Source organism: Symphodus melops (assembly GCF_947650265.1).
Source record: "Symphodus melops genome assembly, chromosome: 10".
NCBI lineage: Eukaryota > Metazoa > Chordata > Actinopteri > Labriformes > Labridae > Symphodus > Symphodus melops.
In genome coordinates this window covers 14098420-14122834 of record NC_136700.1, presented here as the reverse complement: position 1 = coordinate 14122834, position 24415 = coordinate 14098420, and the positions used below count along the sequence as shown (strand labels likewise).

At 41.1% G+C, this 24415-nt stretch overlaps 1 protein-coding gene across 4 annotated transcripts; it reads right to left on the bottom strand.

Moving 5' to 3' along the window:
* Positions 1-140: 140 nt before the first annotated feature.
* On the bottom strand, positions 141-23147 carry inppl1a (inositol polyphosphate phosphatase-like 1a). Of its 4 annotated transcripts, XM_079353903.1 has the most exons (28): positions 22656-23147; positions 16100-16163; positions 15352-15499; positions 15196-15277; positions 13069-13215; positions 12660-12750; positions 11512-11601; positions 10701-10799; positions 8794-8944; positions 8387-8493; positions 7943-8045; positions 7633-7829; positions 7306-7423; positions 6675-6771; positions 6381-6519; positions 6191-6290; positions 6013-6101; positions 5818-5899; positions 5574-5663; positions 4984-5097; positions 4417-4593; positions 4159-4314; positions 3598-3682; positions 3335-3421; positions 2443-3199; positions 2173-2306; positions 1527-2005; positions 141-1469 (listed from the first exon to the last, which is right to left on the bottom strand). In XM_079353903.1, exons 1-27 carry the CDS (start codon positions 22829-22831, stop codon positions 1900-1902), a joined length of 3786 nt encoding a protein of 1261 aa, XP_079210029.1. In that variant the 5' UTR covers positions 22832-23147; the 3' UTR covers positions 141-1469; positions 1527-1899. The 4 variants fall into 4 exon arrangements, with proteins under 4 accessions (XP_079210029.1, XP_079210032.1, XP_079210030.1 ...); XM_079353906.1 differs by lacking the exons at positions 15196-15277; positions 15352-15499; positions 16100-16163; positions 22656-23147 and adding an exon at positions 13803-13868; XM_079353904.1 differs by lacking the exons at positions 15196-15277; positions 15352-15499; positions 16100-16163; positions 22656-23147 and adding an exon at positions 13749-13862.
* Between the last annotated feature and the right edge of the window lie 1268 nt (positions 23148-24415).

Genomic DNA, 24415 nt, shown 5'->3' with positions numbered 1-24415 from the left:
TTATTAAAATGTTACCTCACACTTTTCCTTTCCTGTACTGAGGTGGGTTTACAGCTCATGGAGTGGAACTGTTTCATCCCCTCAGCTTTCCCTGGGGGCGATAACAAAAATAAAAAATAATGAAAACAGAATTTACAGGGTAAGGAGAGAGGTTATATTTAATAGAAAAAAATGGCATGGTTCAACAACAAACATTAACTTAACATAAGTAAAAGAAAAGAGTAGGGACAAGAAAAAAAAAAGGAGTGTTAGAGAACATGAGCCTCTTTTTCAATCGCGCACTCACTTATGCGCGCGCACACACGCACACACGCACACACACACACACACACACAGGGCCAAGAAGGCTCAAAAGACTACATTTAGTAAGTTTGACAAACTAAGCTGAATTTTCTATTTTAAGGTTGTTTGGCTGTTGATGAGACACATTGCAGAACAAATAACACAACAGGCAAGTACAAAAAAAGGGTCATAAAACGGAAAAGGGAAGAAAAAAGAAATCATTTCCAGACATGAATTAAACTGTTACAATGATTTCAACATGTTTAGACGTGTTAAACATGTTGGTTTAATGCAAAAACACATTCATTTAGAGTTCTGTTTTCTGGCAGTGCCTGCATCAAGACGTCAATAAACTGGCTCATCTGTTTAGCTTCTAGTCGGTAGAAAATAAGGCAGTGTGACCACTAACAGGTAAGAGAACTCGGGTTTGAACTGAACACCATATTGATAAACCAAAGAGTAACTCCTTTGACTTGATTGTTTTTTTCTGACAGTTTCCAGTTAGCGTTTGTTGCAGAGGTTTATGGACTAGCAGCGCCGCCTGCTGGTGAAACCAGCGAATAACAACAGCCCTTACATCATCTGGATTCTGAAGAAACCTGACATTTCTGTTTTATGAGAAGTGACATCTTCGTCCACTAGGTTAAGTCTCTAGTTATATCACAAAAAGAAAGAAACCAGACTATTTTAAAGAAAATGTTTTGGTTTCTACAGGCTTATGATAATAATAATAAAAAAGCTTTTCCATTAGAACATTAGTTTATCTATGTGGCTATGCTAACCAGTTGTCTAAAACGCCACTACATAGACTGTAATGAGAAATAATTAAAAAATGTGACAGATCAAAACTGGGTCTTATTATTCTAAATGAAGATTTGTCTTACATATTAATGTTAAACCGATGTGAAATATTCCAATTTAAGCTTGTCTGGTTTGGCTTGTTTGCTCCAAATTCCCTTTTTCATTGAATAACAAAAAACAAAACTCTTAACACATCACAGAAAAAAAGGGGTGCCACTCTGCCTGAGCTGTGTGAACATGTCTTGACTGCTCGTAAACAATTCTCACAATTGACAATTTCTACAGAAAAAAATAAAATAAAATAAAAGTAAGTATAAATAGATTTTGAAATGCAAAACACAGGTGGTGTGTTTTCCAGGCTCTGGTGTCCTTGGAGGAGTCTTGACCTCTGTCACTCTTCAGTTGAGGTTTCTCAGGACAAAAAAAGGAAAACGCTTGAAGGCGCAGGTCAGATCTGATGGTACGACATAAACATGACGCAACATGAAGGCCTTAGCTGCTCTACACGAGAAAATAAGTTTCTCATCTGACATCTCGTTCACTAAGTTTATAGCTGAGGGTTATGTAGTTATTCTTGATGGACTGTGTTGATAATTAAATAAGGCCACCTATATGACAAAAATAACACACATACAGTACATGTGAAAAATACAGATGGTGGTTTGACAAGTGTTTTTTTAAGTACAAATGAAGTGCAAATTCTCTTGTGGAAGGCACAGTCTGGCATCAAATGGCACGGTCTGCCTCAGTTCAGTTCAGGTCAGCTTTAGCCTTTTAGTTTAGTAACAGGACCAGTTTGGACCAGTTTGAAAGAGTTTATTTCTGTTGCTGCTGCGGCTGCTGCCTGAGGCTCTCCAGCAGGATTCGCTTGTGGGCAGGGTCAAGCACTCCCGCCTCCTCAAGGTCCTCCTCAGTGATGTCACTGGAAACACAACACAAGAGGTGAGACTTTCACAAACAGGAAGTGACAGGATTTCAAATAAAACCTACTCGTCACAAAAGTGATAATGTCAGACTAACTTTAGGGTTACAGATTGATGAAAGGACACACTCATCTGAATTGATATGAACATGTTTAAGTGGTGTTACCTGAGGAACTCCAGGTCGTCCCAGCCGTTGTGTAGAAGTCCCTGCTCATACCTCTCCAGTCCGAGTCTCAGCAGCCACTCCCCTACTGATGACTCGCCAACAGACAAAGACGAGCTGCTGCTTCCCCAAAGTGCCTGCAAAGGGAAATAAAACATATGATCTGCTGAAACATGCTAAACTAAAGAAAACGGAAAGAAAACACCAACAAAAAGAATACTCAACATCTCAAATGTAAAAAAAAAAAAAAAGGGATTTAATGGTAGTGCTCACCTCCTCCGGCATGTCCTCCGCAATACTCTCTGTGATGGGATTTCTGGGCGGGAAAGTGCGGCAGGCATCCAAACCTAAACCCATCGGCTGCCCTCTAAGTGGTGGTGGCGCAGACGGAGCACGAGGAGGCTGCCCAGGAAATTCACTCTCACTCAGTGTCTTTGCCATCTGGAGCACAGAACACGACTGGTCGTCCAGCGCTCCTCCGCCAACTCCTCCTCCACCTCCAACTCCTCTTCTGAAACCCTCTCCAAGTGCCAGTGGGGTAGCAGGACTGGCTGCTGGGATCCTGACCTCAGCTAAGTCTGGGTAAATGGGACGGGGTTTGGGGAAAGGGACCTCTGCAACCATCTCGAGTGCTCCCTTCGGGAGAGGAGGAGGGGGGAAGTCAGGAGGGGGGCGAGTCAGTGTTGTCCCAACTGTTGTTACGATACCAACCACCTGTGCTCCCGCCGCACAGGTACCTCCATCATCCTCCGAGGAGCCCTCCTCGCTTATAGCACGCACTGGATGCCCAGTCATGGGCCTACGTGCGTGAGAGGGCCCTGGGGCCCCATAGGGGGGTTTTGTGCGAGCTACAGCAGAGGGAGGAGGGGGTTTAGCTGTCTGAGGGTTTGCAGAGTTAGGTGATGGGAGAAGCTCAGGCGACAGAGCTGCTGCTGATTGGTTGGGGACACCTTCCAGGATGTAGTAGGCGGGATTATTGTAGCTGTTCTTGCAGATAGATGAATCCCCATCAGGTGCGTCCTGTTTAGGCCTTTATAATATACACAGAACACACACACACACACGATCCTTTAGAGCACTGGGGTACTTGTTGAGGAATTTATTTATTGTGTTATTAACTAGTACATTTCGTATCAACGTGTGTAAAGTTCATATTTCGCCCTACCTTGCAGCAGTTTCCTCCTTGCTGCTCCTTTCAGCCTCCTCGCTGACCTTTCCAAGCTCTCCAAGCTGTTTGCGAACCACAGATGGCCTGTATTGATTACACATAATAACTGTGTGAACCTCTCAGCTGCAAGTTGCAGGACATTTTTTTCAATGAAGATTCAATGGAGGGCATCAACACGCTACCATCTACACAAGTACCAATGACATATAGTTCATAGGTCGCAATTTAAAAAAAAAAAAAACACTTGTACAAGTACTAACTTGACATATTCATGGCCCACTCTGGATACCAAAGTGGATTTCCCTTTAGGTCCACCTGTCTCATCTTTGTCCACACTGATCCACTCTGGAATACAACAACAAAACAGATTTTACAAGAACAATGACAAAATGTAGCTCAAAAACATGAACATTAAAGCCATAAACTTCGGAAAATATCTCTTCTAAAGAGCGAAATTATCTTCAAACAGAACATAAACTTTTTTTTTTTTTTTAACTAAAAAGTCATTTCTGTAAAGACATGACAGTAAATCGTTTAATTTTGTAATTGTAATCATCATTGTAAATTGTTACAGACTTCGTTTTTGCCTCAGTTCAGGTCAGGTCAGTTATTCGTTTTTCTACAGTTTACCTAAAAACAAATACATTTCTCTACATTCTTAAAACTGAAGCAAATAGTGCCTTGATTGAAGACCTCTTTATTTCTTAACACTCTTACAGTCTGATACCATCTCTTTTGATGGTTGTTTGTGTAATTTTCATCGTCTGTATAAAAAGAACAGTTGACTCTCCCCACATTAAACTACACTTTTAAAACCTTACCATAGAGTCTCTCCCTAGTTCCCATCCTCTCGGAGGGGACTCTGACCCTCATAGACCCCCTGATATTTCCCGTTTCCTCCCCACGGTGAGACAGGTAGGTGTGGAACTGCTGTGCTGTGCTGCCAATCATAGACTTCAGAGCCAAAACACACTCCCCTAACAGGAGAAAACAAATAGTCATTTGACAGACAAAATGAGACATGGCCATCTCCTACAAATAGCATAGCCACACTGCAACCATGAAAGCTCTCTTCATACCGTAGGACTCGTATCCATCCAGGGATTTCACAGTAAGCAGCAGATGTTGGTCCTGCAAGTATTCGATCTCTGAGAGAAGAGGTTTGAGCGTCGTCAGCTGCTTGTTGGACCAGCCCACACGCAGGAAGTTGACATTGTCGCTGCTCTGACTGTCGTTCTCGTAACTCTTCTTAAACTCTACAGATGAGAAACAGAGAGAGAGAGAGAGAGAGAGAGAGAGAGAGAGAGAGAGAGAGAGAGAGAGAGAGAGAGAGAGAGAGAGAGGGAAAAAGATAGAGAGATGCAGGGTAGGGTGGATGGGAGAGGAGACAAAGGGAACAAGGCGGAAGGCAAAAAGAGGAGGGAGATGTTTCTATTGCATTTCATTCAAAGGTACATGGTGAACAGGAGGTGGGGATGCAGCACAGGTAAAACATGGATTTGAGCTTAAAGGTATACTGACTGCCTGAGATAGGGAGGGAGGGAGAACATACAAGAAGAAGAAACAGAAACAATTTTATTACATCCATTAAATCCACCCTGTCTGTGCTTTGTCGCCTGCTGGACTTTGGTGGATCGTTCTCTCACCTTCCAGACAAGTGGAGTAGAATTCAATGAAGAACTTGGTTCTGCTCGCCGTCTTTACTATGGCCTCGATGCTCTCAAACTCAATGTAGGCCTGCTCTGATGACTTAGGCAGACCTGCAGAGTAACAGTAGGCGAGGAAGGATTGATGGGGGGGGGTCGGAGGGGGGAAACAAAAGAGACAAATCTGAGAAAGGTGCGGCGACTAAACATCGGCTTGTGTGAGTATTATTTTTTCGTGTTGAAAGACGAAGGGGTGAGATCATGAAAGAAGCAAAATGAGGATTGAGTATAAATAATAGGCTTCAGTTTCCCTCTGGTCTGCTCAACTCATTTCTGATTTCTGACTTCTGTTCAGCTATGAGTCAATGGCTGGACAATCAGAGGTTACCAAAAAAAAATGTCTGGATTGGAGGAGGAAAATAAACAGATCATCCTAAATTTATTCTACAGAGCAAAGACTTCCCACTTTAGTTTGGAAACTCACTCCTCACGGCTAAATAGTGTTGTCTCTTGTCGTGTTGGAGTACACAGAGGGAAGAAGAAGCTAAAAAAAAAAAAAGAACAAAAGAAACTAAGAAAAGGAAGTTAACCTTTCTTGGAGACAAACTGGGACGTCACTCCAACCTCGAAGGTAGCAAAGACAGGGGAATGATCACTGGTCACAATATCATCTGTACAGCCTGAAAAACAGAAGAGCAAACACTTCCTGTTGGTCAACCGGATCAACACCTGTGTGATAAGTATAAAGAGGGTTTATAAAGCCTCAGTGAAATTGCTGGTAGCGATCTCTGTAACAGTGAGTTTGATCAGTTGTTTCTTGAAGGAATATCTCACCATAGGAGTTGCAAACTATGTGTGTCTCTGGGTATGACTTCCACAGGATCCTGTCACACCACGATGGAACATTAGTCCTCATCTGGGACAGACGCACAAGAGGAAACACTGAGTTATCACAAATAAGTGGAGGAGTGGGTTAGAAACAGGTGGGTTTAGATATGTCTGGCATGGTGTTGAGGAAAGTAAACCTACCCCTGTGGCCTTCTGTTTTTGCCACACATACGTGTCCCTCGAGCCCCGTTCGTAACGGTAGGTTGGTGGGAAGGAGATCTCCTCCTCCGCTGCATAGAGTTAGACACACATTCACTTGATTTTGCAGGTTAAAGTGCATGTGAAAGAGAGATTTCCATCCTCTGTATCTTTTACTAACCAAAGCGTAAAAAGACTTTGTTCTTCTCTCTCTCCAAGTTGAGCTGGTCCACCTTGAGCAGCGGATCAAACTCCTTCCTGTTAATGTAGTTTAAAATCTCCTACAAACGGACACAGAGGAGAAACAATCACCAATTAAGGGGACTGATTTATATCACCACTCAGTAAATGTCTCAGAGTATGAGCTTTACCTGTATGTCCATATCCAGCCTGTAGTTAAGGTCTCCCAGCCAGAAGAGGTGCGTGAAGCGAAGTGAAATGTCAAAGGAGCTCAGCTGTTTGTCTCCCAGTGACAACAGGCGGAGGATGTCAAGGTAGTTCTGGTTCCTCCTGTAGGACACAGAGGTCACCCCAGACAATCAGAGGACAAAAAGAGAAGTAAGTGTTGCGTTTCAGATGTATTCTGAAACAAATATCTCAACAAGATATTGCAATTTAGGAGTAGGAAAACCATATCAACGTTTGTGTAGGACTGTGAGAAGTACCTGGCAATCTTCTCATTCCCTGATGTTAAGTGACAATTCACAAAGCCAAAGGACGTCCCATTGAACATAAAGGACACGCCCACTGCTCCTTTGTTACCTAGGAAACCATCAAGACATACACGCTTATAACCAACACCAACATGCTAACCAGCTATGCCAAACTTTTTACACTGAAACATAATTGTATTACCTGCACATTGGAAACAGTGTATGCAGATACTGTTTTGTACTAACATCATCCATAACTCATATCACAGTATGTAATATATACCAGTGTATATACAGAATTCACTCCTAGACTAGATTTTTTATTTATGTTGTTTTAGTAACTCAATAAAATGTTAAGAGGCGATGCTTTGGAAATCTTAAATGCAGGATAAAGAAAAATCTAGTTTTACTTTCTTATTTTTATGTCTTCATTATACAAATAAACAAAGCTGTCTTCGTAATTCGGGCCATGTTATTTAGTGTGATTAAAAAAGATCCTGTAATAAATAACCTTTTTGTCAATGGAAACATAAGTGCATCTGTTCAACTTATTCCAGTGTTCAAGTATTTCTCCAGATTTCAAACAGGAAGTTAAGCATGTGAAGGAAAAAAACAAAAAACAAAGAGTGAATACTGATGTTACCGAGTGTGTTGGCGATGCCCGTCTTGACACTGGACATCCCCACATGGCTGATCCTGTTCTCATGTTCGGGCTTCACCAAAACAGCTATTTTTATGTTCCACAGAGTTTGCACAGCGATCTACGACCAAAGAAGACAACAGACAAGAGCAACCGTGAAGTAAACCCTAATACAGAAAAGTAAGGCCTTTCTTTGCTTCATATCCCTCTAATAATCTAAGTACAAAACATCAATGAAATACAACAGCAGTAAATTCATGCATATTAGTATAACAGTCCTACGTTTAAAAGCTCAGTTCACTTTAAATCCTTATTTGTGTGTGCTTTCACCGGTTTATAATCCAGTTCTGTCTGTTCCTTCAACATGGCACGCAGACATTCAACCCACTCCCGATCACACACAGAGTTTTCTTGGCTTCCGAACACATAAAGGTCATGCGGGATGGTGACCGTCATCTCGTCCAGAGTCTTCCCGAGGCCGCGACACAACACCCACGAGGCCACAGACTTGGGAGACGGCACTGAGCCTAAAGACAACACGCACATGTGTTACTTTCTTTGAATGCGACACATAACACGCTTTCACAATGCAGTGTGGTTTTCTAACAATGTAGCTCATGTGAATGTGTGCGCGTCTAACCCATATTCCAGGTGCCTATAAAGATGGAGATCATGTCTGGCTCGTCCTGGTTGGAATGTTTGTTCTTCATCAGTTGCAGCAGCTGGCAAAAGGCCTCCCGCTTCTGAAACACACACACACACAAATTACAGAGACTAGGGCCAATAAAGGACCCTTTAGTAGTCTATCAAAAAGAAGCATTTTTTCCTAACAGCGCCATCCTCTGTCAACTTTTTTTAGGCATTGTCCATTGTCTTTTTTTTATTTTTATTTTTTTTTAAATTTAGATACAAATTGGAAGAAAAAATAACAACTTAGGGTTGAGAGTCACATGACAGAAAGAGTTTCACAAGAAACTGAAATTCAGATAGAGAACAGAAGAGAGTTTTGTTTGAATAATTATTTGCTGAAGATTCTACAAATATTTTCGAGACAGTGCGAGTGTGTGAGTGAGTGTGTGCTGACCTTGGCACTGGCAAAGATGAAGTCTTTCCTCTGGCTCTTGTCCTTCTCCTTCTCAAAAACAATCCCTAGTTTATTCTGCACCCGCTGAGACTTGATCAGCTGACGGACTGAGACAGACAAAACAGTCGGAGATAAGGAGAGAGGGGCAAGGTCAAGTTAGTGAAAAAGGAGGGAAACAAAATCAGAGTCAGAATTATAAGCAAACTGTGATTTCAAAGATACTAAGTTCTAACTCCCAAAGTCCAAATCCAAGTATTTATGTCTTTACCACAAAAGCTTCTCACACAGTGATGTAACTTTCTGATAAGTCATGAAGGAATATACTTTTACAACATAAAACATGAACCATGAAGTCAAGGGGGTTTGTAGGCTTACTGTATGTGAACTGATTGTTAAGCAATCCTTACTTTTGTCATGTGTGAAGGTGGTCCAGTCTTCTTGGCTGTCCTTCACCTTCTTCATCACCACCAGCCGTCCTCCCTCCACGTCCACTGAGAGTGTGTACTTCTGACTCTTTCCAATCTTTGTCAGCTCCGCCAGGTAAACATCCAGCTTCACCTGAAGACAGGCAGAGGAGACAAAACACAGAGGGCTGTTGTAAGTGTACATAAAATGTCTATTTGAGGCTCTGAGTCAGTGGTTACCAAGAGGGGGTAACCCTTTTGCTCCTAACCCTTCCTAAAATAAATTACAATATATTTTATTACTATGCTCTGTTCTTTTGTTTTATGTGCTTAGATAGGCCTATTGGTCCATTTGTGTAGCTGTGCGCTACGTTATATGCCTTAACCACATCCAGGGACAGTGGGGGTCCTCAGTCTCTGGTAGCCTTGTTTTTGGTCTGCAAGCTGAAAGGTTTAAGTGACCGTTTTCACATTATATCAAATCCTCATAGCACCACCAGGGGTCTCCAGAGGCAAAATATTTGACTCGCCAGCGCTCCTTTTCTCATCACACACATCACAGTTTATGACACTGTTTTTGAGTGAGTGAAAAGCAAACCTTTTTTTTAAATATATTTCTGTTTTGTTACACGCTTTGCAAATGCGCTGTGCTCTGACGTGTTGGGCTTTAGGATTGCGATTCCCTTCAACTTTGAATAAAACACACAAGTTCATCATTAGTCAAAATACAGACCAGAAGATAGACCCTATCTTAGTATTACTTAGTCTGACTCAAAGTCAGAACATATCTCTGTTTGTGAGTCAGTGGGTGAATCAGGAGCCACATCTGAAACGTTATACCTTATCATCACACCATGTCTGTTCCTGTGCAACAGGAAGCTGCCGAACCACCACACACTATGAGGACATTGCTGACGTTTAATATTTTAAATAATTCATTTATTCTCCTTTTCTGAGCATACTGTATCCCCAGAGGTAGTATCCTTGTTATGGTTTCTTTACTCTCTTTTCATTTATATTTTTCTTTCTCCATTTTTTCTACACCGTAGTCTCTTTATGTGTAGTAAATGTTAACATTTCAGTTACATAGTCATACTTGCATACAGAGTGTGGATATTACAAACAGTGACGATTACTAATTAGAACCTGACAAAGCCACTGGTGCTGCATGATGATGTGCATTTCTTAGGTCTCTAAGAAATGCCAAATACAGTTTGGACAGTAATAGCATTTTGAAATGTTTGATTGAAATAAAAATAAACCTTCTTGGCAGCAGATTCTGTGACATTTTTTTTCTGCATTACATGTTGGAGTAAAATGTTTTTATATCTGCATATATTATGAAACATACACTGTACATAAAAAACACTGATGCACCCTGATGCATGAGGCATGGTAGAGCTTTACTGTACCATGAGATTACTGAAAGCCTTGCTAAGGAAACTGAAGTTTGTGTGAATGTTGGTGCCCCCTGTGGACAAAGCACTGCCTCTAATCTCTTTGCTGATCTTGTTCTGTGCGTGTGTAAATAACGTTTCTGAAATCACATCCTTTGACTTTAAGCATTTAAGCATTCAAAGGTTTCACTTATCCTAAAGGAAGACATCTTCATGCTGATTTGTCTTTTTGTCCGTTTGCTTTTGTAGGTCATAAAGAGGCATCATCATTTTTTTTTTTATTTCAGTCACCTGCTTAAAAAAACAGCTCACTGTTGCTTTAAAAACAGGTTGAGTTTGACAATAACTGACAATAAATGCAGAGGTTATTCCCACCCACTTCTTGACAAAAAGAAAGACTACTAGTTTTCATTTTATGCACTTCCTTGAAAAGTCAAAAGCCAGCAACAAATGACATCATTACCATTTCCTTTATACTAACTTCCTCCTGAAGTGTGACTATTTAATGAATACCTCAAATGCCTGCACAGGGATGGCTTTGCTGTGACGCATCGACAGAGGAGGAAGGGAGCATGGGGAGGACAGACTCATGTCCTGTAGAGCTTTTAGAGCCTGCAGGAGCAAAAAAAAAACAAAAAAAAACAGAGAAGGGCAGAAGAAAAAATTGAATGGGAAAGAACACATACACTCACACAGACGCTAAAGGAAAGACAAATGGACACAAGCAGATACATTGGATTGTTTTCAGCTCAAGTGTTAGTGCTCAAAAGGAAACAGTTTCCCATTTCCTGGATGTGACCTAACAGGAGCAGAGAGAAGGTGGAGCCGGTGACATCACATGAGTCAAGAAGTGGAGTGTGATCGCAATGAGGCCTTTTCCTCTCTGGGCAGCTGAAGGCCCTCTTTACAAATGAAGCTCAAAACTTGAAATACAGAAGAGCTGATTCAAGGAAAAAAAAAAAAAGTCTTACAGGAGAGGTTTTCTGCCAGAATATTTGTAGCTTAAGAAATGGACAAATGACTGCTCTGCCAAATTCTCTAAACTTATCTTTATCTTTGTCTTCAAGGAGTTGTGTCTTTTCCCACACACGCTGTCTAGCCTTAGCCTGAAGTCATCATGCTGTGAAGCGAGCTGGACTTCTCGACAGATGATCCATCACACTGCTAGGGTTATCAAAACTACCCACTTCCACTCAACAGCTGCCTGTGTGTGCTTCTGTGTGTGTGTGCGCGTTTGTGAGAAACTGAGACGGAGCCACGTGATCACGTGTAAGGGTGCACGCTTCCAAATGACTGTATAGTGAATGTATTATTGACTATGTACCTTCTTCTCTATGGAGGACAGCAGGTCTTTGAGTATTGCCAGCTTGGTCACAAGGTTCTCCAACTCCTGGTCTCCACCCTGATTCACCGACTGGTGGAGGGGGGAAAAAAAGGGAGAACTGTTGCAAGCAGAAAAAGACTTTGGTCGGTTTTCTAAGGGATGCAGACGTTTTTTTTGTTTTTTTTTTAAACAAAGGAAGACAGAGACTATCATTGTTCAAAATAGACGTGTGAAATTATGCATTAAATTAAGACACAAATAAAACATTCACAACTTTTGCAGTGTGTTATACTGCACAGAAAAAGAGATGCAGACTGTTATGCAAGTTGCAGCACCAGTCTTCCAATAAATCCGTTTTTATTCAAACATTAAAACAATATGTAAGTGTGTGCATGATGATCTCTTCAACAATTATTATTGTCAATAATAATTGTCGATATGCAGGAAATTCAGACGGGACCATTAACATCTTGTCTAGGTACTAAGAGCTGTGTTAACAGCAACTGCTGGGAGACCATTACAATTAAGACAGCCACACACTCACAGATGAGAGTTTCCTTGTGATACGCTATTTTAAGATCAGTGTGTATGACTGTGGTGTGACTAAGTCGACCGCAGCTGTCCTGAGAAGACCACAAAGAGAACAAATGAAGAAGGGAGGGAACTTTAATCTGCACATGAGGTCGGTTATTGCAGCTTTGAAATGTACAGTGTAGTGTAATATATACAGTATTTATACCAAACACATCAAGTAATATGCTGTACAGCACACATACAGAAAAAGGGTTTAGATAGAAAGATAATTTATTGATCCAGAGGGAAATTCAAGGCTCCCAGTAGCAGTATACAAGACACAAGACATTAGCTAAAATATACAACCGCTGTCCCCCCCTCCCTTCTGTATAATAATAAACCCGATAGCCTCCTATATGACTTAGAATAAACAAGTTACAGATTAAAACTGTGCAATTGTACATAACATGTACAGGAAGGAAAACACATGTGCTATTTATTTAATACTAGAAGCTCAGTTGTTCAACATTGCAAGGAAGAGAACAGAAACACAGGATTACCTTCACTTGTTTCAACTCTAAGTGTGAACACATACACACTGACACAAACACACAGGAAGTAGCAAAGATGCGTACCTGCTGGATCATCTTGGAGACCATGAAAGCACTCTGCTGATCAAATACCTTGGACAGAATCTCGAGACCAGACAAAACCTTATCCACCTCCCTACATGGTGAAACAAAGAGAGGACAACAGCTTTGGTTTTGAAGCTTAAACTTCCTGTCATGCCTTGCTCTTATTTAGGGTTATAACAGGAACACATATTGCAGTGGCTGTGCAATTCCTAGATTACACAGATACTTTGTTTTTAATTCGTTCGCAAGTTAATTTCCTTGGGCTTACCACTCTGTTTAAATTTACAACAAATGTCATGTGGCCAAAACAAAAGTTGTATTTAGATAGCTAGATAGCTTCAGGCTGTAAATCCTCACATACTGTAGTTTGTCCGTATCTTTGGAAAATGTGCTGATGTGTCCATCTTACCCATTAAGGCGCTTGCAGGAGGCCACTAGTGTCTTGTTGAGGTGAGGTAGGGAGCTGGCTCCCTGTTTGACTGCTTCAAGGTCCAGAGCATAGCTGCCCTTCAGGTATTCATGGGAGATTGTGCTCAGGCCGTTAGCTGCTGGAGCGCTGAAACAAATTCAAAGACAGGGCAGAGAATATATATTCAACCAACTTCACACCATGCTCATGCCTGAATCAGACACGAATACAGAATAAAATCAAAACAAGTTTCGACAGAATCATTGTTGTTCCATTCATATTTCATATAAGAAATGTTCCACATTGTCAATGCTACTACAAAAGCTACAATCCTGAAGTCAGAAATAAAACTTGAAAGCCCGTTTTTCTTTTTCATTTGTTTCTAATTTGTTCTGTCTTTCTGTTATGTCCTGTCCTATGCTATTTCTTTCATGCAAACAGTAAATCTGGTATAATTCATACACTATTTCAGCTGATGTTTGGGTTCTTACAGTTGCACAATAGGATGGCCTTTGTATCAGAAAAGAAGACTACCTTGGATTCCCTAGTAGACAGAATAGCACGAGTAAGGATTTTCAGAAACACACACTTCCTCTAAATAGAGCGCTGACTTATGTCTACCTTGCCACCCACAGACACACAAAAACCACTTACACACACACACACACACACACACTCACTAATGTAAGGCAGCAGGACTACCCTGGTCCCACACACTGAACAACGCACTTAACTCTTCTGACAGATCATACACCTCGTTTCAACATTAATGTTTCTTACATCCCATACAACAACAGCCAGTCAAGAATCTCCAACTTAAACTTTTATTATTATATTATTATTGTTGCATCTGTAACTCTCTGCACTTACGTTCTTTTAAAACAGTTCACACTCTAACTTAGATATCAAGATACCTACACTTGATAAAACAAGCTTTGTTTTATCATGAACAGTCTACAAAAAAACCCAAAAACAAAACAGAGCTTTGGTGTTTTCAGAAAATTCAAAGAGGCTTTCATTATGAAGAATCAAGGCTGATTTCCATGACTGATTTTTCCCTGAACTTGTCAAACAAGAACCTCTGTGCCTGAGAGGACGATGTTGATGGATTGATTTCACCCACAGTTGACATTGTGACAAAAGTAACATTACACATTTTTCTCCCTCCTTTAAGCTTTCTGGGAGAACTCCACTATAGCTAACTAATTACATCCTCTAAGACCTTTAGAATCTTTCAATGGCTACAAAAAATGGCTGAATAATAAATACAGCAACATACATCGAAACAGAGGAACTGGAGCAAAAGCATTTATTATTACTCATATTCGAGTAACTTCTCCAAATCTGCAGAACTACAGTCTGGGACTTCATCGAAGCCTACATCATCTGGGTCTTCAACAGGATGTGGTTTTCTGTCTTAATGTTGACAGAAGGGAGCTTACAAGAAGAGTAGAGATTATTAAGGTGTGTGTGTTTACACTAATCAACATGAGTTTAGGACAGTTTTAATTTTTCATCTATATTACACACAACTGATTCATAATGTGTGCTTGTCATACGACAGAAATAGTCAAAGTCAGAGTGTGCGTGTGTGTGCTCTGTGCAAATATGACTATGCCTATGTTATGTATTTGTTGTTATTGTTATTGTTCTCACATTACCTCAAATATTTCCAACAGTTATCAAAGCTTGAGAAATCCTTCATTTTAAACCATCTGTCTTTATTGCCGCAATGTTTATCGTTGTCATGGAAACACTGGAGGTCACGTAAAAGACCGCTGTATAAGGAGGTGGGCGGTGCTACGGAAATCTGTCGTACTGTTACTGAATCTTGTAGGCTGCTGTGTAAATTACACTTGGATACATCGTCTGTAAACATACTCGGGTCTGTTTCGCCCGTTCGCCTGGACTACAGTCAACCTAGAGTTGGTTTTCATCCAAGTCGTGGAGTAAGAGAGAGAATCCCTCTCATGATTCCCCACAAGCGTCAGTGTACATATTTGTCGATATTTTATACAAGTTTTAATTGGAACATACACACAGCAGGTAGTTTGTTATTTAAGCGGCAGCACTTGTTGACAATCCCACTAACTGGATACCACAAAACTCCTCATATAGATCATGTACCTTTCAGTGGCTGTTTCTGGTCCAGGAGGAGTGGAGGTGGAGGCGGAGCGAGGAGGGAGGGGTGGCTTCTCATCCTCCCCATCTACCAATCACAGACAAGAAAAGTTAGCGCGTGCATGAAGTGAGATAAACGCAGAGATCCGACTCGAGACATACCTGAATAGTCCCGGTCGTCGCTGACGGCTGTTTCCTCTCTGTCCACAGGGAAAAGCAGGGTGGTGACCAGACCCTGGCTGGGCTGAAGGTACAACAATACCAACTCTGCTAACGTTTTAAAGCGCTTAGGCTGCACACCCTGAGATGTCTGGTAGAGAGAGCGAGAGGAGGGGGAGGGAATACACAGAGGAAGAGTTTTTTCTATATCATATCAAGTAGCAACATAACAATTACATCCTTACTTCTAGGCAGCAAGTTATCCTGTTACTGAAATCTCTAGTGGCCTCTATTGTTCCACATTTAATGTTGGGGAAGCAAATATGACCCAGTGGTCTAAATATACTCCAAACCAGGAAGAGGGGTTTTGGTAAACATTAATTCCAGACATATTTTTCTCCTGGAAGCAAAATTAGACTCCCTTCAACGTTAGACCCTAAAAATCACACAGTAGGGAGTCAAGGCACAGATGTCTGAAATATGGCGATACGAATCGACAGAAGCCCCATCTTGTGTGTGTGTGTGTTCGTCGTGGGGACTTCACAGCTGTTGAGCATGACGCACAAAGAAGCTGCTGTTACTGTGTCTGTGTGAGTGAGAGCTCAGAGCCAACAAAAGCATCTCTGCCCGCCAGCTGCTACTGAAGCAAATACAGTGGACACATGTACACACACTTAACCTTTCACTGTTTGTGTGTACGCCTGTGTGTGTGTGTGTGTGTGTGTGTGTGTGCGTGTGTCTCCTCTTTTACCTGCACAGCCAGAAATCCTTCTTCATCTGGGAGGATTCTGTATGTGTGAACATGCTTCTGAAATCTGTAGGGGAAAAAAAACATGGTGTTTAGGAAGAGCTGGCATAAAGAAAGAGAAATATTAACAAGAGAAGGATGTCAGATATGTGTGGCAAACAGAGTGAGAAGGCAGAAGAAGAGATGACTTGTAGAGTATTGTTTTGTTGAACACACACACACTTGAACTTGACCTCAGTGGGTAGGGGAGTGTGTATCCATGTATGAGAATGAGGGGGGTTCAGACACTGCAAAGAGCTTCAACCTGTTGCTGTCTGTCACAGCAGTGAGCGGGCTTTATCCTTTCAGTAGGGCAGATCAGAGGGTTTTTTTTTGTTTTTACATATTAGACGTTAGAATATAGATTATATAGTCCTTCCTTGAACCATTCCCACAATTTCTTTCATGTACTTTAATGTATCCTCTGTGTTAAAACAAAGTTGGGATTGCAGTTCTGATTGGACCAGCAGCACATTTTCCCTGAAACCTATTGCAGATCAATGCTCTGGCATTGTGAATGCAGCCCTGACTACATGCCTGCAGCCACAAGCTGGAGTTGAATGATTTCCATGTCTGCTCTTCTGCTCTGTGGACCGCAGCGAAAAATCCTCAATTTGCAAAGCAAATGCTGTTTATGTCTGTTTAAGGTGCATTACGTGCAGTATGTGTGTGTCATGCTTATTCGTTTGTCCAGATGTGTGGGTGTTAAGGAAACGCAAAAAAAACAGTAGTAATGCTTTCACCCTCAGCCGATACGGTGCCTTTTTTTTTTTTTTTTTTTTTTTTTTTTAACAGCATGTGCTTGTGAGAGGGAAGGGTGAATCCATGCCGCATATTCATCCTGCTCTGTCCACTCAGCTGTTTTTCCGGTCTTTCTAGGTCAGTGTCCCACGGGAACTAAAACGTGGACTGGATTCAAGTCCAAAAGTGTACCAACAACAAACTAAGTGAAGACGATTTCTGTTCTACAAAGAAAAGTTTTTCGTACATAAACATACTAAAGAAGCCATTTCTGTGTTTGAATGTGATCTCACTGTTTTGACCTTTGGCCTCTTTCCCCCAGAAAACCAAAAAGAGGGTACAGTTTTTTGTTTTTTTTGTTGTTTAATGGGCAATGTGTTTTTTACAGCGTGCCTCTACTTTATTCTTGCTGTACTTATTCTAATATACAAAAATACAAAACGGTTTCAATTTACAGGGCCGGTATTCTTTCTATTTTAAGAATGTTGTCTTCATCTGAAAAACTCCCAGTGGAAAGGAGGGAAGACATGCAGCAAAGGTCATGACACAGATTTGATATCAAAGCATCAGTGAATGATAACTGTAACAAAGCAGAAGTTGCCATGATTTAATGATGAACGTGCAGCAAAATGTATCCAACTGATGCTAATAATAGCTCCATATATAGCATGACTCCTGCAGTAAAAGTGAAGAATATCTGCTCTCGTATGCCAAGATCCTGCAGTACAGACAGTCAGTAAGATCATGACGTGAACTGCTGCTTTTGTCTCTCTGGCCTCACATACATTTATAACACAATGGATAATAGATCGAGTGGCACAGGATCCATACAAACGAGTTAGTGCAGTGTACAGTGGTGTCTGTGTGGTTGGGTGTTTTTTATCTTCCTGTTGGCAGCTGAGGAGATTCTCTGCAGCCTCTCAGAGTAAATACTATTGTTTCAGAGGCAGCAAAGTCATATCGGGGGAGGGAGATGAGGAAGGAGAGGGAGAGGTTTATTATGGGATGGACATACACCCAAAGCACACAGTGTGTGTGTGTGTGTGTGTGTGTGTGTGTGTGTGTGTGTGTGTGTGTAAGTCAACAATGGTATGTTTCGAGAGTAATGACTGCATCACTGAGTGCCACCTCCTCTTCTTCTGTCCTCTTCATAGAGTCTATGCAGCACCTAGGTGCAGTGCACTTTTAAATATTTCTTTACACAAAGACATCGATATATAAATCAAACATATCGAGATCTTTTTGGTCCACATCGCCCAGTGCTAAGTGATACAAGGGGTGGGGTGAAATATCGATTATTCTGCAATATTACATCATCTGTAGTTATGTAATACATTTATGGAATCGTTGATGCCATGTATTGATTTCTTTTATTTAAAAAGAGTATAGTGCTCTCAACTAACTACTGGGATCATTTCTGAAGGTGCTGAGAAGACGTCGAGGGATGAAGCTTGTTGAGAAGTGAAACCGAAACCAAACCGCAGTAAATACAACATTCATCCAGCATTCAACCTTTGACCGGCAATTGATATTTTACAGTTAATCAAATATCATGATGTATGACAGGATTTTCTTCTTACTTTCTTATCACGTGTTGGGTTAGTATCATTATCTCAGGGCCACGTATCCCTGAACGCATCAATTCATGATGTGTGTTAACTGCTTGTTGGAAGAAATTTTTTTTCTTCTGGTCTGTTTCTTCAGCATGTATTTACTATAATCTCTCCTCTGTCAGTTTGTCCTTTGTTGTCATTTCAGAGGAAAAGTGATAGGTGGAGATGGATTCAAACGCTGCTATTAAGTTCCAAGACTTGAAAATAAAAACACACAATGAAACCCCTGCCACACACACACACACACCATGAATCCTTGCAGGCTAACTGCTGATTTCAATTCAATAACATGCATCTTATTTGCTCATCTAAGTTGCTCTCCTGGTGAAGAATGGCTTCCCAAACACTTTTAGGTTTCAGACACACTGAAACACAGAGGGCCGCGACTGAACCCCTTACATGTTAAGACAAGCTCCACTCATGTTAAAGAATACCTTCCTGAGAGTAAAAACAAAAGACAATCTCGGTACTGTAGCTGTCACAGTGGTCCATATGAGCTCATCAAACATGTGCTGTCAGCTGATGGTCAACATCTGTCACAAAGGAATTCCAAAAATGTGACACTGAAGCTTGACTTAATGTGAACATTTCTTCCGAAGCAGCCTCGGAGAGCCAGTCTGCAGTTTACGGGAATAATTCCATCCCAAATGTGACAGCTATCTGTAGCACACAAATCCCAAACCCAGAAACCAGTCTCTTGTGTGGCTGCAGATATTCTAATCACGTAACATTAAATCTGCCCTTTGTGTTCACTTCCTAAAAAAAGGGTCAGAGAGTATCATCTTTAATCTTGCATGCAGACACAAAAGTCTCCAAACTGAAATGTATTCAGGGAGGAAGTGAAAGGCCCAAAAGACCAACAGACCCTGATCAGAGTCAATCGCACTGCTTCTTTCTTTGGAGTCGCAAAAACCCCCCCCACAAAAAAAGACACTCTTGACACACAGCAGCCTTCTCAGTCAATAACAGAGTGGAAACACATAATCAACACAACGGTGCTTCCGAAGCTCTCAAAAAGGAAGTGTCAGTTTATAGAAGTCACGAGGAAAGGCTGAACAGAAAACCATGTCTGGTAGAAGCGCTTCAGGTCTGAAATAAACAACATTTTGGCCTGTGTGTGGGTGCGTGTGCAGGGATGTAAAAGAGGTCACCTGATTTGATATTTAAATGAGCCAGTTTTCCTCTTAAATTCTCACAACGACCCAATTTGGAGCCATGTCTCCACTGTACCATCTTGCTGTCCTCTCGGTAAAGACGTTTGACTGCATTCATGGAGTCATTCAGTGTCAAACAGTCAGCTTATGTTCTGTTATTAAAGTACAGGAAACAAATACTTCACTGAAATATTTCATGGAATTGACAAAATGTAGTCCTAAAATGTACAGGCAGGCTACAAAACAATATTTAAACTTAAAGGAGTTAACACACAGCCTGCTCTCTATCATTTTCCAATTTTGAAAATTAAAAAAAAAAAAAAACTTAAAGAAAAAAAGGCCAGATATTCAACTTCATGTGCGTCATATTTGTTGCAGCCATAACTTTAACAAGTTTGCCATATTCTCTGGAACATGTTTCACACTTCCTGCAATTTGGATTTCACTTCCTGGAAATGCATTTACTAAGTCATTAACATACAGTAAGTGCATAAGACTGAGATTCCACTGCTTGACCATGTCATCTTTTCCATGCACAGCTTCAGGGGTTGTTGTGAAATACTGGGAAAACCTGTTCTAAAACATATTATTTATGAAGACAGACAGCCTCTGTCTCTGGAACGACAGTGATCTGCATAACCGATGACAAGGCATTAAGATCAGGAGATGCTTACATTTACTAGGGGTGGATAAAGACTAGAAAGCACACACTCATTCAACGGTTTTCTGAAATACAATTTAAAGGGCCAGCGCAAGTCAACGATCATAGTGAGAATGAAACTAAGGTTTCATGTTTCAACTGGTTTACAAACATTTCCCTGTTTCTATAAGGACAAAGCCAAAAACCTAAAAATCACCTTCACAAAATCTATTCATGATGAATACAGTTTAAAGAGAACGAAAACTACAATTCCCATTAAATACCCTCGGCTAATCAGTGGAGTTGAATTGATCCACTGTCAATAACATTCATCACACATTGCACATCACATGATCGCAAAATTAACATAGCACGTAGTACTGCAATGTCGAGCACACTGGAGGCGTCTGAGCCTGCTTCTCTTGATGTAATGAACATATAGATTGTTAAGTATTGAATGACAATAACTGTGTCATGAAAGAATACCTTACATGACTGAAATCAATAGAAAACAGCTATGTAACAGTAACAGCTGCATATATATTAACTTGTGTTTCTGCGGTTGCTTAAATATGAATTTTAAACAATTTAGGAAAATCTGTGTGTGAGTGTGAAATTTACATTTCAACATAAAACATGACTTCCTTAATTTAGTCAATGAATGCAATTCCAGGATCTTCTTATGTGGCTATAAGAAAGTGATACATGTAAATAGAAAAAAACAATATCATGCCCACATTAGGAGATTATAGCAGTTTCCTCGCTCTATGACCACTACAGAGTGACAGCAAATCCAAGGGTAGCTAAAATATTCGCAATATTTGTCATTTGCTCATATTCAGGTGAAGATGAGGCCAGACTTTAAAAATAAAAGTATCATTTGTTCACACAGTCTGGCTGAATCCTGTCCCATAGGTTGAATGAGGTCTCATGTAAGGAACTGTCAAGTCCATGAAAGGTCAAGGACAGGCGAAAGAAGGCAGGAAGGGAGAGGTGGAGGTGTGAATAAATCAGGGAACATGACGCATGGATGTCAGGAATGTTGTGGGGACAGAGTGACCTACTGAATTACTGGGGAATTCAGCAATGTATGAAAAAGGGATATTGTCTTAGCAACATATAGTACGTGCTCTGATCTAGATTTTTTTTTTTTTTAAATACAGGGACCAAAAGGGATTGCAGCCCTGTGTTTCATTGGTTCTTTTACTGCAATGCAGTGAGTCTTTGGAGCTCGCAGAGTGAAAAAACTTCTATTTGGTGAGCGCTTCATTAAAAGTGTAATCAGTTACATATGTAGGCGTTGGTAGGTTTTGGTTTACATGTACACATACACACACACTGAACTCAGCATGGGGTAAACAACAAATAGGGGATGTAATGTAGGTCAAATCAATGTGAGAGTATACTGCATCAAATGGCAGCATAGACCTTCATTGCACATTCATGTGCATGACTCAATTTCCTTTTCTTCATTTAACATCCATTTTCCAGGGGTTATTTGACTTGTCGAGGACACAATGAAGTGTGTGTGTGTGTGTGTGTGTGTGTGTGTGTGTGTGTGTGTGTGTGTGTGTGTGTGATAATGGCACGTGTGTTGAAGCGTAACCATGTGCTTGTCAGAGAAATGGTCAAGATTATTTTATATCAGTTCAGTAGTGGAGGATATTGAAATATTTTTTGCTGAACATGGAGTGGCAAAAGTTCCCTTGCAAAATGTAGGGATGGTCAACCACTCCGCCTCTGTCTAAACAGAGATGATACAGCCCTGACATCAAGACCACGCTGTTGTAGATTTGTTTGCAGTTTGAATGTGAGAAGATTTAGACGTTGTGACTCCACAGCTGCTTCCCTGCTGCGCTCACTTCACACGAGTCTTCAATTATAAAACATCAGCAAGGCTTTACCAGCCCATAGATGCTTATATTTACATCCACCACCACCATCCAGTTTCAGTGCCCTGTAAAAAAGGGCGCTGCAGACGACCACATCAGACACAAGACATACAGGGACAGCCCAGAAGCTGTGTGCCATGCTGGAGTTTCACTGCTGGGTAGACAGACAGTCTCTCCCTCTCTCTGCTTCTCACTCACTCACACAGAAGAAAGTAAACACATGCGTTTAAAGCAAGCTTCAACTTAGAATACTGTACAGCTTGGCAAAGAAACAAAGAAACAAACAAACAAACAAACAAAGCGGTGACAATGAGACTTCTCAGGATGATCCGCTGTGCAGTGGACTTTAAAAAAAAACACGGTACAAACTAAAACACCAGCAAAGTCCAAACTTACCTGTTAATACAAAGCAAAACTTGGTCGTGCATCAGAGTTAAAAACTCAAAACAATCATTTCTTTCTTGTGGTAAAGTGACTTACAGTACACACAAAGCGTACGCTCCGTTGACGCTCTCGCTGTCCCGCACCAGGAAGCTGCCGTCTCTCCCGGCTCTGGCCAGCAGCTCTTCGGCCGCAGCTCGACTCAGGTCCCGGTGATACCACATCGGAGGTGCGGGCCCCAACGGAGAAACCCCACCACCACCGCCCCCGGCCATGGCCACAGCCCTTCAAACCGGGTTTCAACTCGATCCGCTTCCAGACCTCTTCGAAAACTTCGCTGCACTCCTCCAGTCTCCAAATGGATCCAGTCACGCAATTATTGAGAGCGTAAAGTTGCGTTAATCCGCTGGTTAGGAGCTGCGGCTCAGCCAAAGACGAAGCTGAAAGTTGTCCATTTGTTAAAATGCGCTGTTTGCGTCCGTTTCCTCCAGTTCCTGAAAGGCTCCTCTTAGGCTTCCCAGTCCCACGGAAATCAGGGTATGTAAATCCACACAGGAGACTGGGGCGCAACAGTGGGGGCGACCCGAGTCAAAGCACAAATCGTGTCAATGAGATACATTTCCTGTTGAACAGTTCAAAATAAAATAGGCTTTGAAAGAATTTACACCGAGGCGCTATATTGTAAAGGGAAAGTTGCCCAAACAGCTTGTTTCTTGTTTGGATCTTCGGATGGCTTGACAGGACAGTAGCCTTCTTGAAAGATTGCTGAAGGGATAAAGTGTATGGGATGACCATCACTGTGATAGATAAATACAGAGTGAAGGGGATTGTACAGGGGAGGAAAAATAAAATTAGACTATTTTTACCCATCTATTTTACACATTTCTGTAATTTTACACACAAAGAGAAATAATATAGTTTACATACACTACATTTAACTTGAAGCTTCATACAAGTAAATTTGCAGGATCATGTTTTATATAGCCAACAAAATGTAACATCAGCAATGAAAAATAATGCACTTTATTGAACTTCTAAACAATAGACACAATAAGTTCTGCTCTCCTCTTTGTTGGAGTAGGCCTATGAACACATCTATAACCTGGGTACCCATGGCATGGGCTCATATTTCAGTGATTTTATAGATCTAAGTACAATTAGACCTGATTGAATAATTGGGGATTTTCTAAAAAATAATAACCTTGTTTATCCACACACACACACACACACACACACACACACACACACACACACACACACACACACACACACACACACACACACACACACACACACATTAAGCAAAGGGGAGGGAGAGTAAAAGTGAGGGAGAGAGAGGGAGAGAGTTGGGCAGGGTGGTTTGTGCTGTCAATGACCTCAGAAAAGCTGAGTATTAATAGCCAGTGGGACAGCAGCCATCCCAATGTTATTTCCAGCAATGGCATCATACTGTGTCGTGTGTCTGTTTATGTGACTGTGTATGTGTGAGTCGAGCAGAGTGTCAAAAGACTGTAAAAAGACGTGGCTTGCTTGACAATATGTCTGCATGCAGAGATCGTAAAAGTGTACTGCTGCATGTCAAATCATAATTAAACAACTTTGCCAGAAATTCAATAAAAAAACTAAATTTCCAAATGTTCTTCTTGCCTCTTACCACAATTTCCTGCTGTAATATAGACAAAAGACTATAACCAATGTTAAGAGCACAGGAAGGCTGAAATAAATTATAATCTCAAAAGCTAAATCTTTGAATGGATGAACATTGAGTGCAGTATCGTTGACTACATAACCAAGGCTTTACACGTTTTTTGTTTTTTTTTCCCAATTTCATTTTCTAATGATAGGGTTGGTTTAGGCCA